General features: G+C 33.4%; 1 protein-coding gene across 1 annotated transcript; it reads left to right on the top strand.

Moving 5' to 3' along the window:
- Nucleotides 1-267: 267 nt before the first annotated feature.
- LOC100378410 (proline-, glutamic acid- and leucine-rich protein 1-like) lies at nt 268-18536 on the top strand. The gene is made up of 16 exons (XM_002732062.3): nt 268-410; nt 4263-4324; nt 6630-6735; nt 6998-7147; nt 7781-7915; nt 8414-8564; nt 9021-9150; nt 9251-9338; nt 9790-9884; nt 11629-11739; nt 13028-13166; nt 13662-13800; nt 16035-16090; nt 17108-17314; nt 17405-17881; nt 18335-18536. Exons 1-16 carry the CDS (start codon nt 285-287, stop codon nt 18464-18466), a joined length of 2304 nt encoding a protein of 767 aa, XP_002732108.1. The 5' UTR covers nt 268-284; the 3' UTR covers nt 18467-18536.
- Nucleotides 18537-19160: the final 624 nt, after the last annotated feature.

Raw genomic sequence — 19160 nt, 5'->3', positions numbered from 1 at the left:
TCGGTTTAACTGTACTAAATATTAAAAATAATATTTTTCTGATTCTCTTCAAGTTGGCCATGAGGGCGCACTTTCATCACGATTGTTTCAGTCATTGCCTGAACCAATTAGAATAAGTCTGTATAATCTAATTCTGCCCACTCACATTGGCAAAATATTCATTGCCCAATATTAGAGGGTAACAATTAGAAAACTTGATATAGTACTACATTACTAGCTAGCTGTCAGGTATTTTGAAAGTAATTCCCGCCTCTCCCGGTATCAAATGGTTCGCCCCTTACAAGATGGCTGCGTCCAGTAAACGCATGTTGTCCACGCTGTTGTCAGATTTGAATGACACAGCGTCTTCCAAAAGACCAATAGCACACACTGTCGCAATTTTTGATGCTCACCAGACACTGAGAACACAAGTAAGTTGTTTTCCAATCATATACTATGTACTTTGCACATATTTTTCGTCGATGAGAAATGTGAATGTATGCTAGTTGTGATGTAGAGGGCGCTTCCAATAAGCGGCTCCTGTGAAATACATGTAGCTGCGTTAAAATGGAAGGGGATCAACTTAAGGATCAGCCATACGTCGTATCAATGTAGCATGAACACGTATGGTTATTTTTGAAGTTGTCATGTTATATGCTCTGCAGTTGATTATTTGTCTCAATAAACTATAAAGCCAAATAATACTTGCTTACTAGTAGCTTTTCAGTGTGTAGTTCTCATAGCCCCGAGTACAGTCCTGTAGGTTTGCCTTCTTCCGCTGATCATTCGACCCCCACAGTCCTGAGAAGTCGCATAGACCAGGAATTCGACACTATTGTGAAGGAATGTATCAAGCGATTTAAGAGGCATTCAGCTTTGCAGTTAAAAAATAAGCAAGTCGATATTTTTTTATTTTATTTTTTTATTAGACGCATAAAATCCTTAGGAAAGGATAAAAAGGGTCTTACAGAAAGAAATTAAAAAAAAAACTACAATCTAAAAAAGAAAACAAAAAAAGAAAAACTTTTCTAAAAAAAACAAACAAAGTCAAAAACAAAAAAAGACAATTTGCAGCCAATGGTGAATACAGAATATAAAATGAACACAAAATGTGGCCTAATACACTGATAGTTGTTGCTGTTTTGTTCCATAGCTGTTTTTTAAGAAGACAGCTAAGGCTGGTGCTAGAGTATGGTTTGCCATAATCAAAATGAATTTATTCTGACTATTTTCTTTATCAAAATTTGGAATTTTATTTTGTGCAGTCAGGAATAATTTGTCCCTATGGTGACTGTAAGCTGGACATTTCATTACAAAATGTTGCTCATCCTCAACTATATTTTGGCTGCACATATCACATGTTCTTTTATCCAGCGGCACATTATTATGTCTGCCTTTCTCAATTTTAAGGTCATGGTTGCTTGTCCTGAATTTTGCAATTAACCTTCTAAGACCATGGTTCTGCATATTAATTAGGTAATTTTCAATTTTTAAATCTTGTTTGAAAAGTCAAACGTCAAACTATTCTAAATGCAGCACCTTAACTGGAAGCGAAATTACACAAGATTTCCCACTAGGGACGATCGAATCAACATTTTCCAACGTCAACCGAAAATATACGCCGCCATCTTGTTCTTGACATATTTATTTACAAAACATTGTTTTGTTGTGTAAAACTAGCTTTCGCAAACGTTCCACTATTGTAGGTTCATTTTTCGGCCACAAATTTATGATCGTTAGATTGGTCGATAGATGTTTTAGCTAGTTACAATCATGAAAACTGCAGAACTGTTCTCTGCCATAAATTTGTAGGCGGGTGTCGAATCCTCGGTTTATGAAACTTCTTAGGACTGTGGAGCCGAATGATCAACGGAAGAAGGCCAACCTACAGGACTGTACTCGGGGCTATGGTTCTCATAGTGAGTAGAGCTTTGACGCCGTAACTGGTCCTTTCATCGGAGTTGAACAACTGGTATTAATCTGGGAATACCGCGGGTACCATTCGTAAGAAACATTTGACAATTTATAGAATGGGTTTTGCATCATGCATTCTTTTTATACTAGTATATCTTAGTGACATACTACAAGTAATGATCTTATTGGTGTTGCAGAAAGACAGTTGAATATATTTATTGAAATTAATAATCCGCAGAACAGTTTTCTATATAGATAAGAAATTATAGTACAAAACAAATATACAGCTCATTCTCAGCAATGAAATAAAGAAATATATATATATTCCTTAAGTATCAATTGTTTAACATTTGGGGAAATAGATTATGGTACCTGCTGACCATGAAGTTCTTGTTGTATTTGTCATGGAATTTTGCTAAAAATTCGAAAAAATATTCATTACAGTTTTATTGTCGTAGTGATATTTCTGAACACTCAAACTGATACAAATTTAACATATTTGTAGTTACTCTCACGAACCTAAGCGTATATATCAATAATTTGTTGTTAATTTTGTTATGTAATACTCTACCATGAAGTCCCAGATGAAAGTGACCATTGTTGACCATGGTTGTTAAATGGTACAAACAACCATAGTCACCAACCATGGTTGACCATGGATATATGACCATGGTTGTTTGTGCCATTTAATGACCATGGACATGATCAGAGAAGTTTGTAACATTTACTACCTCTCAGACCAGAATTTGTCTTCATGTTGTTAAATGTTTATTATCATTAGTCTTAGAGAAATTCTATAAGCAATTTGGTTCTGGATTTATTTTCTCCCATTCAACATTCTACCAAAACATGTGACTAAATTCACCATGTTTCATCCAGGCTCGAATACTATTTTTCTTTTTAAACTAGTTGCAAATCTTGTTTCTAAACTTGTAACAAAAATATGGTGGGTGATTTTTTTTCAGATAGCTTTCTGAACTTACTTTTTAAAAATGACAAGATATGGGAGTTTGTTTTTCAGTACAACATTTCGGCAACTGGTTGACGATGGACATTTAACTGTTGAGCTAGTCATCCTTGATTATTCACGAAGTTACTCGCGTCGATGGGAGAAATAAGAAGAGGATACTATACAATAACAATAACACAAGCCATCTTGACGGTTAACGGAATACAGGAATATTCCCTAATTTATTATGCACACATGCGTAAATGCAAAAAGTGAACTTACAAAAACTCATGAACCAATAGAATTTGGTCTTTCACTAACACTGGAGTTTACAGCCTAACATTAACTTGGTTGAAAACTACCGGTACATTATATGTGTGCAAAAACATGTCTGATTGTTATAATTCTCAATCTCTATAAGCATTGTCTAATGCTTCAGAAATTTGTGTCATCCAAATAGAGATCAAACATTAATATGTCATGTTTGTTGACATCGTGTTAACACCATGCAAATAGTGTTAATTCAGGCAGTGTATTGCCAAGACTAGAAAACATTGCATCACACACTGATCCCAGACTGGTGACACTCATCACCCGTGTCACAAGAAGGAGTTTACAAGGGTCACATGGTTCGATGTACCCTGGCTTTTGCCATTTATGCACTCCCATAATATTTTATTTTATTGAGAAAACACCAAAAAAAAAAGAGATTGTATGTCTAGGGAATGTAGGTGAGATTAGTAAGTGGTAAAAAAAAAATTGTCTGAGAAACACAGGTAACACAAATTTGGAGAACATTTACAAGCTTACTACCCCTATAAGAAAGTGAGAATCATTCAATGAGTTTTTGTTTTTTAATGCTGTGATGTGTTTTTGTTTTCAAGTAAAAATGAAAATGTATGTTCAAGTATTCCACAGTATGAAAAATACTGTCTGTCCATCTAAATGTATATACCGTATTTACAACTGAAAAGCAAACAAACTAGCTTGTATTCTGTTCAAAGTAGTTGCCTTCTTGATTGGCTAAAGCTGATTTCCACATCATTGTAATTTTTTTAATTCTGTATCTGTATGATAAATTATAGAGATATATAACTCAGAATTGTAAATCTTGTTATTAAAAGATATGCACCAATACACACCAGTAATAACCAAATATTCAAAAACCGTTACTGTAAAAGGGTTAATTATTCACGGGGTTTTAATTTTGCTTATTTCGCTGACTGGAAAATGCGCTAAATTAAAACCCAGTGAATATGTAAAAATCGTAATAAAACACATTATCTAAATGATAAAACAGTGAATTTAAAACCCACTGAATATGCCTGAAATGCTAAATCAGTGAAATTTAAACCCAGCGAAAATTAATCATTTTACAGTATTATTGTTGGTAGTAAGTTCTGATTAAATTTTATTGCAGCCTTCAAGTCTTGCTGATTTCATCGGTTTTATACATACATCTTTGCATTCATCTGAATCAAGGTAAGAGTGGTTAAAGCAATTGAACATTCACATTTCTTTGTACAATATTGTGTCAATGCGATGTGATGTTCATTGTTATTTCAGTCTCTATGGAAACAGTTTGGTATGCAACCTTGAACGAAATTTGCATCATTCAGGGTTGCAGTTTTCCCAAGCATGTTACACAATTTGTATACTTTTTAGTAGAATTTCGTCTTCTCTTATTAATTCTATTGAAAAAAGGAGTTTTCTTGTTAAAGTGCTATTGTAATCATACATGGCATGTTTCACATATAAACATTCAATGTATTGTACTACATTGGGTATGTTGCATTGTACTCTATCATATAGGACACGGGGGGGGGGGGGGACTTGGGGTTTTAAAGGAAATGGCATTACCAAGTTTGAAGGATGGTTGATTGATTTATTAATAACAAATTAATATTTTATTCTACACTTGTCTGAAACAAAAATTTCTCAGATGATCATACAACATTCAGTGTTTGAAATAACCTCCTCCATGATGGGTAACTTTTTACTCAGACAGGATAAAATCCTAACCTCCAAGTCCATGTGTCAGGCTGCTATATCAGTCATATATTAAGATTTAGGACTGTATAATTATGAATACGAACACATCATTTTTTAGCTCCGCTGTCGACTTTGTCGAGCGGAGCTTATCATTTGAGTGATTGTCCGTTGTCATCCGTGTCAATGTTTTACTTTTTCGACTTCTTCTTGAAAACTACTTGGGTAGACCTCTCTCAGATTTGTTCATTTTATAATGATATCTTTAATTCTCTAATTTTGGTGAATATTTTTGTCATTTTTGGTAAAAAGTGATATTTTCAACTTCTTGTTAAAAACCGCAAGTCCAATTGCTTTGATATTACATATATATTTACTAAATGTGAACCTCTTATTCATTTTGTAATGATATCTTTAATTCTCTAATTTTGATGATTATTTTTGTCATTTTTGGTAAAAAGTGATATTTTTGAATTCTTGTTGAAAACAGTAAGTCCCATTGCTTTGATACTATACATATTGTTCATTTTGTAATGATATCTTCTGTTCTTTTATTGAAATGTGCATTGCTAACAGCGGTGCTATCTCCGCCGACTGGTTGCTTGTTTTAAAAATCATTTTGGCTTTCTTTCAATTATGTCAAAAAGTACTGTATCGCCAATAAAAACATTTCTGGACACATTAGAATTAGAGTGAAACTTCATTATGGGGATTCTCTTGTTCAAGTCTAAATGCACATATGTGACTGTCAAGATTTCCAGTTTACATGATCAGGTGATAATTTGAGCTGAGTTCCGTTCGGTGTGTGTGTGTGCACCATATCATCATCGTCATATTTCAGACACACTGTGAGGTTTTTATTCATATGCATATAGACCCAAAAATGTGCAGATTATAATTAAGCGTCATTCTAAATTACATGTATTTAATAGAAAGTTGAATTAATGTCAATAAAGTAGTAGTAGTAGTATTTTGTTTGTCAGAATGTTACCTTTTTTTTTATATTGTTTGATATCCTGATTTGAATAAGATTGCAAGATATATTATCAGTATTATTACTGCGTAACTAGATCCTGCCATTTCCATGCATGAGTTCAGGCAATGGCTGTTTTCCATGCACATCAATTTCTTGGTGCCTTGCTGAAGTTGACTATATAACCTTGACATTGCATTTCCGATATTGAACACTGCCTTAAACAATGTTTTTAAAAGTACTCGAACTTGATCTGTGCACTTGAAACCATTTTCTTTGTTTTGTTTTTTCATGTCATTTGACATATCCTGTGTATGTACATAGTATCAAGTATGTACATATTGGGGCATGACCTATATTTGTAGGCTCTTTCACAACTTGCCTTTGTAAATACTTTTTTTGAATATTGTCAAGACCAGGTTCAATTTGAACAGTTTAAATGGGAACTGTGTTTGCAATGATTGTTTTGTGACTTGATCGAATTTGTAAAATTGATGACCATTTTGTCTAAAATTCTAAAATCGCAGTCTGTAAGTCTCAGAGATGAACAACGCTAAAATTTCAATAGTTCAATAGTTTTTTTAGCTCCACTGTTGACTACAGTACTCATCCGAGAGAGGCTGCTTGTTTTTATAGTATCCATGCTAGTTCCTCTGTATGTGTGATTATAATCACCACATTTTGTCAGTCTATGCAGTTCCAGTCACATAGCATTGATATGGACATACAGACAATGCATGACATGTATATATGACTTGATTACAGGTGAAAACAACACATGGATTGTTCATTATTTGTTATTGCTTGTTGAGTTATGTTTTATAGATTAGCTGGAATAGGATTACTACATACATTGGTTTCTCAGTGTACTACAGCAGTTTTCACACAGCATTGTAGCACATGGATCAGACTCTTGTTAAATGGACTACAGGTGAGTGTCTAGTGTACTCACTTTGTGTTTAAAGTTTTGTGAACTGGCTTTGTTGGAATTATACTAGTTGGGAAGGGAACATTGTTCAACATATGCAGCAGGATTGACCTAGTTATCCTAGTTATGTAAAGCAAACTCGTACATTTTATTTAAGTTAAAAACTTTAGTGTGTGTTTCAGATACAATAATTGCTTTTCTATCCCTTCACACTCACAATGTCTTTACATTTCTTGACATATCATAATAATATGATATATTTCAGTCACATGATCCACCGGACATCATTCAATCTGCAGCTGAAGTATTGTCTGAAATACTGGAGTATGTTGCCGGAGTGTCTGAGTTATCCAGAGAGATTGCATCCTGTCATATCGGTAATATAATTACATGGGTTATATCTTCAAAACCACTGGTGAGTTCATAGTTGTCTTGCTAATTTATGTAACTGGCCAATAAGTGATTTTTCGTTCACTTCAAGATCTTGCGTATTGTGTGAAAAGTGCTACCTTAACATCTTCCATAAAAATCAAACGATTTGAATTTGAATTTTTAGCGTCAATGTTGAATTGCCGATCTTTGAGAGGGGAATATTGTATTAAGATTCCCTCATTTCATCAAAATTGATGATCGAATGCCTATAGCACATTAAAAAACATTATAATACTACATTTCTCAAATCCCTCAAGATATTTGACACACTGCGATGCTATGACCTTTGTTTGATTTCATGCATTTTGCGGCTTTCTGTAAAACATTGCTGATAAGCTGGAAATGACTCACTGAACACAGTAATGACAGTAACTTAACCTTTTTAAAATAATACATGTATGTACCAAGATATCTAATCATCATATTTCATCAGTATGAATGAATAAAAAATAATGTTTTTCTTAATTTACATATATTTTGAAAGATTTTAAAGGAAACTGCAGCACACCCAGTTATTCATCAACTATTGAACCCAACACTCAAAATAAAATTGTTATTATTTTGATGTAAGTGCCTGAATTGTTCCACAACTTTGTGTTATATTTAACAATTTCAGAATTATTTGGCAGCTGTACAAGTTCTCAAATCGTGTTTCCAGTACTTTCCTGCGCCATGTGGACCATTCAAGTCAAAAGCGGAAAAATTTCTGTTACACATCTTTCAGGAAACCCATCATCCTAGTATCTTAAAGGTAACTGACATCCAACAACATGTAACACTCAAAGTGATTGGAATATTATACATAAAACAGTTCTTTCTATTGGCTAATTTGTTTTGATAAGTTTTCCAATCATTGTGAGAATCTTGTTATAATTCTACTGACTCTCATAAACCATGTTGTTTATCTGAATTTATATTCTCTTTTTTCTGTAACCATCAGTTGGGATCATGTGACATTGTTATCATTGGGTTTGTATTTAGCTTTGTTGTTTTAATTCTTCTTCTCTTTTTCCTCTTTTAAATTTTACACTAGCTCATGGAATCTTTTCAAACTTGGCAAGATGCAAATGAAAATGTGCATTTGACTTTTGACCTGTCACTCACAGTTTGATGACCATCTTGGATTTAAGGAGGAACAGTATTTTTTAGGGATCTGAGTGATCTGAAATTGTTGTATGATGTGCATTATTTCTCATAAATTGACATTATGCTGCTTTATTTATGATATGACTGATTTGTTCATTGACAGGCCTCTTGTCAAGTATTTGCATTATTACCTGGACTGGGTGGTGCTGGTTCTAATGGAATAAAGCACACAGAATCATGGATCACACAATGTAATAATATCATAGGGACATTGCATAATATACTATCACAACTTTATCAAGATATTGAAACAGGTCAGTTGGCTTACGAGTGTTTTTTGTTCATAACTAAAGTGTCAATGTACATATGTAGTAATAAATGTCCGATGAAGGTATATGACTTATGTACGATATTATGCAATGAAGATACAATTGAGTGTGTGTGCCAGTTCTAACCAGTGTCGTTTATAGGGTTTAACCTATAACATTCCCAGCTTTACCTGTGACCTCTAACAATGAGATATACAAATTGGTGGTGTATAATAAACTAATCATTCATGTTATACACCAGTGTTGATTTTTCTTCATAATTATTATTAATATTATGATTTGATATGATTGTTATTCTTCTTTGTTCATTTGATTTTTCCTGCATTATTATTAATTTTGGATTCTCATGGACTAACTGTGACTAGTGGATTGACCTCATGACATTGTAACATCCTATTTTCTCTGTGAATGTGACAATTATGACATTTTTTGCAATTTTAGGGATAGAAATGTACAATGTCCCTGAGACATCAGTACCATTAGGAGAGGTGCTAGATATTGAACCACAGCGTACATTTCTACTAGCAAGTCAATTTCAGATAATGACAATGTGTCTCAAGTACCAGATAAGGTTAGTGTCTTAATTTCATTTATAGTGTTTTAAATAACATTGACATTGCAAACATCTTTAGCAGGACACCGCTAAGAAATTTTTTATTTATCTTCCACAGTCAGAGTTTTTCGTCAGTTGTACAGATGCCGGTAGAATCTATTTTGTCTATCGTATGTAGAACATTATCAATTAATTGTAAAATACTGGTAAGTTAGTATTTATGGATTAAACCGACCTTTGAACTGCAAACTCTTGTCTTTTACTGCATAGGGGCTAAGGATGGGTTTATTTTTGTTTATTTTGCTGATAGCAAGTTAGTCTTCATCAGCGCATACAACAGACATGTTTACAAATAAGCGTTCACCATGAGCCTTTGTATTTTTAGCAAGTGCTGTTAAAGTTGCCTGAGACTTGTTTCCTGTGCGTATACAGGTGATGATCCCTTAGCTTTAACATGTGTTAAAATTAAACCCAGTGACATTGAATATTTAAGTACATACATTTCCAGTAAAGATGTTGAGAATATAGTAACAATACTTTATAGAAATAGTCCTTAAAAAAAACTGTTTAAATTCCTTAAATTTCCATGATTTACCTTTGTGCAACTCATAAAGTTTTTTTTTTATTTATAGCTTAATTATCTTTCTTTCATTACAGGCAAACAAAACTACTACAGAGTTTGTGTTACTGTCAGGACTTCTTCCTTCATTACACATTGATGCATTCAATGTATTAGAATCTCATATCAAATGGTAAATTGTCTTTATAATTCTATATAACATTTCTGAACTAGAAATACCAATTCATAGAGTGTGTAATGCATGTTTTCACTTACTTGAATAATAGACCATATTGTAGGGTGTTCCAGGGCAATACAAGACTTGCTGTTTCATGCAACATTCAAATTCATTATTAGGGAATTGCGGATAAATGATGCCACATGTACTGCTCATTATTGAGTGATGGATGATAGGACAAGGACAGGGATTTGTGCAATAGCGAGTGAGACAAAAGTCGAAAGCGTGCATTTTGATCTGAGTCGTGTTATCATGAAATAATGGGCACTGCAGAGTCGTTTATTTCAATTATAAGAACAGTACCACAGACTGTCAAAAAATTGAATATACCGGGGGTACATGCAGTGGTAGATTGAAAAGAAAAAAATATACAGTTTAGTTAGTGTATTTAAAGTTGCGGGTAGAAGAGCAAACAACATGTGAACATATATGTACACATATGTTAATTTCCAGATGAATATGACCAGGATTTCTTCACCTGAACAAATATTTGAGGGTTACCGGTACTTAAACTACTGAGGTATTTATAGAAATGTGATGTGGGGGTAAAATTGAATGTTGACAAGTCGCACATAAACTTTGTTTGTGTGTTTATCCACCGACCTCAAGCACTACCCTGTTAATGTTTATAACAAGACTGCACATGGTACTGGTTGACTAATAAGAATGTAAAGGGCAGCTCATGCTATTATACCATAATAAAATAATGAACTTTCGTAGTGAAAATAATGAAATTCTTACAGTTAAAATACAAGCTTTCTTGGCAAAATGGTGTGATGCTGATGTCATGAGTTGATGCTACCATCATGGAATTTTCTTGACTAATAGAAGTAGAAATGCTTTCAGCTTCAAATATGGCTGTTTTATCTGAGAATCTTGAAGGTAGAGAAGCAAATCTGTGTGTTTACATCTATTTTGTAGGAGTTTGAGCTGGCAAATGTGTGTTTTCTAATAAAAATTACATTGCATACATGAACATGTGGTTTCAGACAAATCAAAACAATGTTTTGATATTTGAAACCTGTTTTGGGGTAATTCACCAAAACAGTTACATTGAAAGAAATCTAATCAGCATACCATGAGACTTTTCAAAAATGTATGGAGGACCAGTTTTCTGACTAATAGGCACTAACAGGTCATATAAACACACTTCGGGTGAACTGAACTTTATGGTTACTGCAAATAAAAAATCAATTCTGAGCGGCAGATAACATATAATACCAGAATGAGGCCACCAAAGGAATCCAGATAATCACCACTAGAGGGCGCTAGATAGTTGAAAATTAACTACAAACCAGCAATTAACCAAATTTATGAACAGCATTTACAGTAATTTATAAAATATTTATATAACAATCACCCTAAAAAACGTGTGTCCTTCATTCAAATCCAAATCTGACGCTTTCATTGGATATATACACCATTTGGTAATGCCCATTCCCCATGAATGTTTGCAGTTTTATTAATTCTTTGGCCATTTTACTACCTGAACACAAAAGATAACACCTGATGTGTTGTTAATGGTCAAGTTGTTTCATTTGTCATTTGAATTTTTTTAAACATTTATAAATATGTTTTCATGAAATAGTGTGTTTATATTTAGCGCAATGACATTGATAATCAAATAGAATCAAACTTGTCTTGTCTATCATTGTGTAATTCATTATTGACCCTATACTTTCACCCATCTTTATTTCAGTTGCAGTAGTCATTTGATAGTGCATGGACTGGTCATCAATAAAGCCATACTCCAGACATTGAGCTGGACTAATGCAGAACAGCCATGTTATGGGCAACAACACCCATATAGGTAATGCTTATAGGAATGACTCAGATAAAAATAAATTGTAGGCACTTTAGTATGCAGTGAAGTCAATATAAACTGACTACGGAACATTGCATTATTACTTCCAACATGTTTAGTGGTGTTTGTTACAACATTGTACTGTTTGAATATCGCATATTGAAAGTCCTATATTTGATGGGGTAGTTACAATTTGAAATAACATTGTATGCTTGTAATCAAATAAAAATGCACTGTGTTCAAGTATAAAATGCTTGATTAAAAAATTCAAGATTTTAATATTTTACCATATTACATTATTTAGAATCTAAATTTACACATAATCAATTTGAAAATGGGTTTGTCAAGTCACTGTGTTTGAAATTCGAGTGACTCTCGCTGTACTCTAGTTAAACATTCTCAACAAATTAGTCACGAATTTGTAATCCTGAGATGTCTTTACAAAGCTCACATATGGTATATTGACTACACAACATATACTGTAAAACCATTTATTTGCACTGGCATTTACTTTCACTATTTTGATGTTTTGAGTGATCTAACTGGGTTTTAAATTCACATACTTGACAGGAAAACAATGAGTTTGATTGTTATTCTATGTGTTCACATGGATTTAAATTTAGCAAAATTAAAAACCAGTGAATAATCAATATGTTGATACTGTAATACTGTGTTTGATGGAAGGTGGTCCACCACAGAGAAATATTGACCGCAAAATTAACCGTCTATAGAGTACCATCTACAATGTGATTGAGAAATAATGCCAAACAGGGTTAGTCCATAGTTGTAAATTGAATGTGGACAAGACCATTAAAACAATGTTTCTATCTGTGTTTACAACCATAATTGAATTGTTCTTCTCAACATAATAATGTGGGGGGGAAATAAAAAATTATAAAACAAAGTGGAACCTGTTAATGACTTCCTTCTTGTCGAATCATCTCTCCTCACACATCATAAAAATTGCTGTGTCTGGGGGCATCGGCTGTTGCCGAATTGAAAGTGTCAAGTCAAAACAAACACTGCTATGAATATTCCAAGGAAAATTACCCAGGTAGTAGGATAGCGGTTGTAAATGAGCGTTTTATTATGACGCCCACTGTATAGAAATTAGTTCAAAGTTCAAATACATGTAGTGTTAAATATCTTATTATTTATGTAATAATAGCTATAATGAAATGAAACATGGAAGGTTTTCTTCTAAAAATCATTAGTAAAAATCATATTTTCATAGAAATAAAATGTTAAATCATGGTCTTCTAGTAACCATGGTTAAATGTATGTTTGTTGTCAGCTCATTAAGGTCTTTTTGTTATGATGTCTTAACAACATGGCTGTCAACTGTTGGTGCAGCATCCGGTATTGATGTCCATGCTGACAAGTTGATAGAATTCATCCTGCAAGATATTCAACTGCATCAAGATGATACCAAGGTAGTTTTAGTCTTATTTCTCAACTTCTTGCATTCATGGGTAGATTTCTATGGTGTCAGGTGATTTGACTTTCTGTGTATCCCACAACTTGAAAATTGAGTCATCTAATCTTAAATGTTGGTTGAATTATTATATACTTTCTGTGATTTATATTTATATTTTTTCCAACCAGCATAGCCATAGACAGACAGACAGACAGACAGAAAATAAGATTTAATAGTTTGCCTTACAATAATACACTTTGAGAAAAAATAAATACCAAAACATATTTTTGAGTTTTCCAAAGTACAAGCCTATATTCAAACTAGCAGGGAGTGAATCTTGTCATGTGCATATCGCGAACGTGTATCTGTACTGACAATTAAGTTAGCTTTGAGATTGAATACATGTTGTGCTGTTTTTTTTGTTCAAAAGTCCATTGCTGTTTATTGAAACTTTTGGTATGGGCTTGTTACATCATTTTTTAACTATGTATGCTATGCTCTCTGTTGACAGCTTGAAGTTGCAAATATTACAGAAAGCAGAAAGAAGAAAAAGAAAAAGAAAACTAGTTTTGAAATATCAGGGCAGATAGTAGGACAGCAAAAAATATATCAGTTGGCAAATAGTGAAGTTACTCTTGCAGCTCTCAAAGGTACGAGAAATGTATTGTTTGCTAAATAACCTCTTGCAGCTTCTAGGGTATGAGAAAAAAATTGTATACTGAATAGATTCGAAGCTCTCAAGGGTATGAGAAATAAATTGTATACTGAATAGATTCAAAGCTCTCAAGGGTATGAGAAATAAATTGTATACTGAATAGATTCAAAGCTCTCAAGGGTATGAGAAATAAATTGTATACTGAATAGATTCAAAGCTCTCAAGGGTATGAGAAATAAATTGTATACTGAATAGATTCAAAGCTCTCAAGGGTATGAGAAATAAATTGTATACTGAATAGATTCAAAGCTCTCAAGGGTATGAGAAATAAATTGTATACTGAATAGATTCAAAGCTCTCAAGGGTATGAGAAATAAATTGTATACTGAATAGATTCGAAGCTCTCAAGGGTATGAGAAATAAATTGTATACTGAATAGATTCGAAGCTCTCAAGGGTATGAGAAATACATTGTATACTGAATAGATTCGAAGCTCACAAGGGTATGAGAAATACATTGTATACTGAATAGATTCGAAGCTCTCAAGGGTATGAGAAATACATTGTAAACTGAATAGACTTAAGGCTCTCAAGGGTATGAGAAATAAATTGTATAATGAATAGATTCGAAGCTTTCTAGGGTATGAGAAATGAATTGTATACTGAATAGATTCAAAGCTCTCAAGGGTATGAGAAATACATTGTAAACTGAATAGACTTGAGGCTCTCAAGGGTATGAGAAATAAATTGTATAATGAATAGATTCGAAGCTTTCTAGGTTATGAGAAATACATTGTATACTGAATAGATTCGAAGCTCTCAAGGGTATGAGAAATACATTGTAAACTGAATAGACTTGAGGCTCTCAAGGGCATGAGAAATAAATTGTATAATGAATAGATTCAAAGCTTTCTAGGTTATGAGAAATACATTGTATACTGAATAGATTCGAAGCTCTCAAGGGTATGAGAAATACATTGTAAACTGAATAGACTTGAGGCTCTCAAGGGTATGAGAAATAAATTGTATAATAATAGATTCGAAGCTTTCTAGGTTATGAGAAATACATTGTATACTGAATAGATTCGAAGCTCTCAAGGGTATGAGAAATACATTGTAAACTGAATAGACTTGAGGCTCTCAAGGGTATGAGAAATACATTGTTTGCTAAATAACCTCTTGCAGCTTCTAGGGTATGAGAAATAAATTGTATACTGAATAGATTCGAAGCTCTCAAGGGTATGAGAAATACATTGTATACTGAATAGATTCGAAGCTCTCAAGGGTATGAGAAATACATTGTAAACTGAATAGACTTGAGGCTCTCAAGGGTATGAGAAATACATTGTATACTGAATAGATTCGAAGCTCTCAAGGGTATGAGAAATGCATTGTATACTGAATAGATTCGAAGCTCTTAAGGGTATGAGAAATACATTGTAAACTGAATAGATGTGAAGCTCTCAAAGGTATGAGAAATACATTGTATACTGAATAGCTTCAAATGTCTCAAGGTATGAGAAATAAATCATATACTGAATAGATTCAAATGTCCTAAGGGTATGAGAAATAAATTGTATACTGAATAGATTCAAATGTCTCAAGGGTATGAGAAATAAATTGTATACTGAATAGATTCAAATGTCTAAGGGTATGAGAAATAAATTGTATACTGAATAGATTCAAATGTCTCAAGGGTATGAGAAATAAATTGTATACTGAATAGATTCAAATGTCTAAGGGTATGAGAAATAAATTGTATACTGAATGGATTCAAATGTCTCAAGGGTATGAGAAATAAATTGTATACTGAATAGATTCAAATGTCTAAGGGTATGAGAAATAAATTGTATACTGAATAGATTCAAATGTCTCAAGGGTATGAGAAATAAATTGTATACTGAATAGATTCAAATGTCTAAGGGTATGAGAAATAAATTGTATACTGAATAGATTCAAATGTCTAAGGGTATGAGAAATAAATCGTATACTGAATAGATTCAAAGCTCTCAAGGGTATGAGAAATAGATTGTATACTGAATAGACTTGAAGCTCTCAAGAATATGAGAAATACATTGTACTTTTGAATACAAGTTTGAGTTTGGAAAATTACTGTTACTGAGCATGAGATCAGTCATACAAGTCATTATTCCTGTAGACTAGTAACACTGCTTCTTGAGAGTCTACCTACATACATTTATACATGAAATATGTTTATATGTTATTCCAGGTTTGACAGTGTTGATTCAAGTCAAAGGAACATCACTTAAACCCACATTACATAGGGTAAGCCAATATCAATATCAGTTCTAGTTGCGACCAGTATTCAGAAATTAACTTTGTAGGGCGAACAAATATAGTAGTCATTACTGTGTGTTCTGAAAATAAATGTGCGTGTAATAATTCAGAAAGATACTACCTCATGGAATTCCTATCATTCTATATTGTGATCTGCTTTCACCGGATTATATTGGACACAGTATTTACATTGATGCATTATGGGATTCATGAACATTCTGAAATTGTCATTATTTTGTTAGTTGAAAATAATTGACTTCTGGTTTTAAGAGCCTGTATTCTCAAACTTATTGAATGTATTAATATAAGGTTATTACGAGAATACCTCAAAGTATGCACAAAGACAGTACAGCTGGAGTATCGACCAACGCGTGGCGTACTGTCTGAGTGCATACTTTGAGGTATTCTCGTATTAACCTTATTATTATATATATTTTCAATCCAAGGATACATCATGGGAATGCCGAAATCCGAAAAGTTTAGAATAAAATCAGCAAACTTCTTTGTGTGGAGTCTTGTCAAACCCCGATGGCAGCCATGTTTGTTTTTATTATTAGAGGACGCTTGCGTGCGTAATCATTCCCTTATATGGTAGGATGGAAATACCCCGTAAAATACCTCAAAATTACGGCACGCTGTAACATATGGTGTTACGGTGACAGATGTATAATAATAGGTTATATGTGTACATCATTATGATTCAAATTCAGTCTGCCAGTGGACATTATATTTCAGAAAATACACGTGTTCAAGCTTTGTCTTTGAACATTCAAGGTCTCTTCTGTACAGATACATAGTCTCATCAAAGATGGTAGAATGGTGCCCATTTTGTTATAAATTCTCAGGTTCAATGCACCTTTCCAAGTTGCAACTTATATCGTAATATATTGTAGTTCCATCTATAAGATTGAAGGATTGTATCTGAATGATGTGTATGTTGCTTGTATGCCACAAGTCTACACAGTTAGGTACTTGTATATGATGAATGTCAATGTTTCCTTACAGGATATCCACACTGCTATAGTGCCCCTATTACTTGATATCCAACAGAATATGCACAAACTACCAATACCATATTCATGTGCTAAATGTCGTCAACAGCTCTATCGTGTAATATTATCCTGTATGCTTTCACCTCATCCAAGATGGCCACCTCCGCTGCACTATGCAATCAGAGTGTTCAGTTGTGGACTACAAGATCCAAATATCGAGGTGAGATGCACAAAATGTAAGGTCTGATTCCTTTTCTTGAATTTACTTTTCAATTTATAAGCTAATCTAAATATTTATAAAATGTTTCAGGTTTCTAGTTTTTGTCGAGAAGCCCAGTTGGTCTGTAATTCTATCATTCATCCACGTGTACCAAGTTTGTGCTTGCCACTAACACTTGCGGATTTACCACCAGTGCAGAGTGATACAACAAGTAACCAGGTCCATAAAAATACAGAACAGGTTGTGCCAAGCATGGTAACTTTATCAGCTATGGGAGATATGCCAGGAAAGAAAGGCGAGGGTGATCCTGAACCTCTACTGGTCCATGAGGATGTTACTCATGCAGAAGTGCAGAATGAATATCAGAAGACAGAAGAAGCGAGTCTTGTTACTATGGCAATAGAAGCTGAAGCAAGTGATGATGACAAGGAAGATAAAGACGTGAAAGATGAAGACAGTTCGAATTGTGAGGAGGAGGAGGAAGAAGTGGAAGAGAATACAAACAAAGCGACAAAAAGAAAACACAATGCAGAAGAATATGTGAAAGATGAACCAGACGCCAAAAAAGTAGGTATTTTTTTCACTAAATTAGTTTCCATTTAATGCAGCTCTCTTTTTCTATATATGCCCATTAAGACAGTACATTATATTTGGTAATCATAGATAATATAGAAGAAAACATATAAATTAATCGGTCTGAAAAGCTTTTATTTACCATGAAGACAGGTTATTGTCATGCTCCTTGAAAACTATAATACAGAGTAAATGAAATAAGTAGTAGTATGTCACTTGATTGATACAAGTCTTTTTGATTCACAAAAATACAACACAATATATGTACTGGGGTACATTCTAGTGCCATGAATGTAGATAAACACTGTTCAATATGTATCCTATGTCAATGTATACAACTCAAGTAACAGTACAATTTGTTTATACATGAAATTCAGACATGTTCTGTGCAAAGAATGTGTCACTTCAAAGCTTTTATAATGTGAAATGCATTTCTTGTCACTACAGGTAATGGATAGCTATAAAATTCCTGCCATTTCTTGTGAAAAAGAAGAGCTGCATATGGAAGATGAAAAGGATGGATCTGATACAGAAGCAATGTTAGCAACCTTTGTAGATGCATCTCCTGACTCTGAGTAGATGAAAATGTCAGAAAACTAAATGGAATCAGTTACTTGAATAAAAGGAAATAAATGTTGGCAAATTCTCATTTGGGTATTTGGTGTCAGAATTATCCACTCCTGTATTTGCATAATCACTATTTTTCCCCCCAAGTCATGTGATAGAGTGTTTATTTTACATATAAAGTGACCAATTGCTATCTAACAAGTTATAAATCTTCAAAATTACAACTGTTATTTGATTGGACTACAAGTCCAGCTGGACTCTACTGTCTATTGCTATTGACTATGGTGTGTCATTAGGGCCATAATTATGTTGAGTGGTGAACATTTATTACCCTTAACCATCAGCAATTTTTAAATTATCATATTTTAACATAGCAAGTTGGTGCTACTCTCCTGGACATGTATGGAAATAGAAACCTTTGACTTCATACGGAAGAAATAGCCAAACAATGTACATGTTCTTTGGGCACAGTGGGTCAAACATATTACGATACTTCATGGTGGTAAAAATAATCTAATTTGCCGTGGGGTTTACCGCTCAATTTCGCCTAATATCCATTGATTTATTACAGCGACTCAAATACGTGCATAACCTATATAGGAAAGGTTTTGGCTTGTACTTACCCAAGCTGAATGAGGGAATAATATGTACCGGTAAATGTGTATATCTGTAGATAGCTCATCAAGTTTACACAGTAAGGATAGGA

Source organism: Saccoglossus kowalevskii, chromosome 1, assembly GCF_978046115.1.
Source record: "Saccoglossus kowalevskii chromosome 1, keSacKowa6.1, whole genome shotgun sequence".
Classification (NCBI taxonomy): domain Eukaryota; kingdom Metazoa; phylum Hemichordata; class Enteropneusta; family Harrimaniidae; genus Saccoglossus; species Saccoglossus kowalevskii.
Note: the sequence above shows the minus strand (reverse complement) of the source record. Positions and strands in the feature narration are given on the sequence as shown.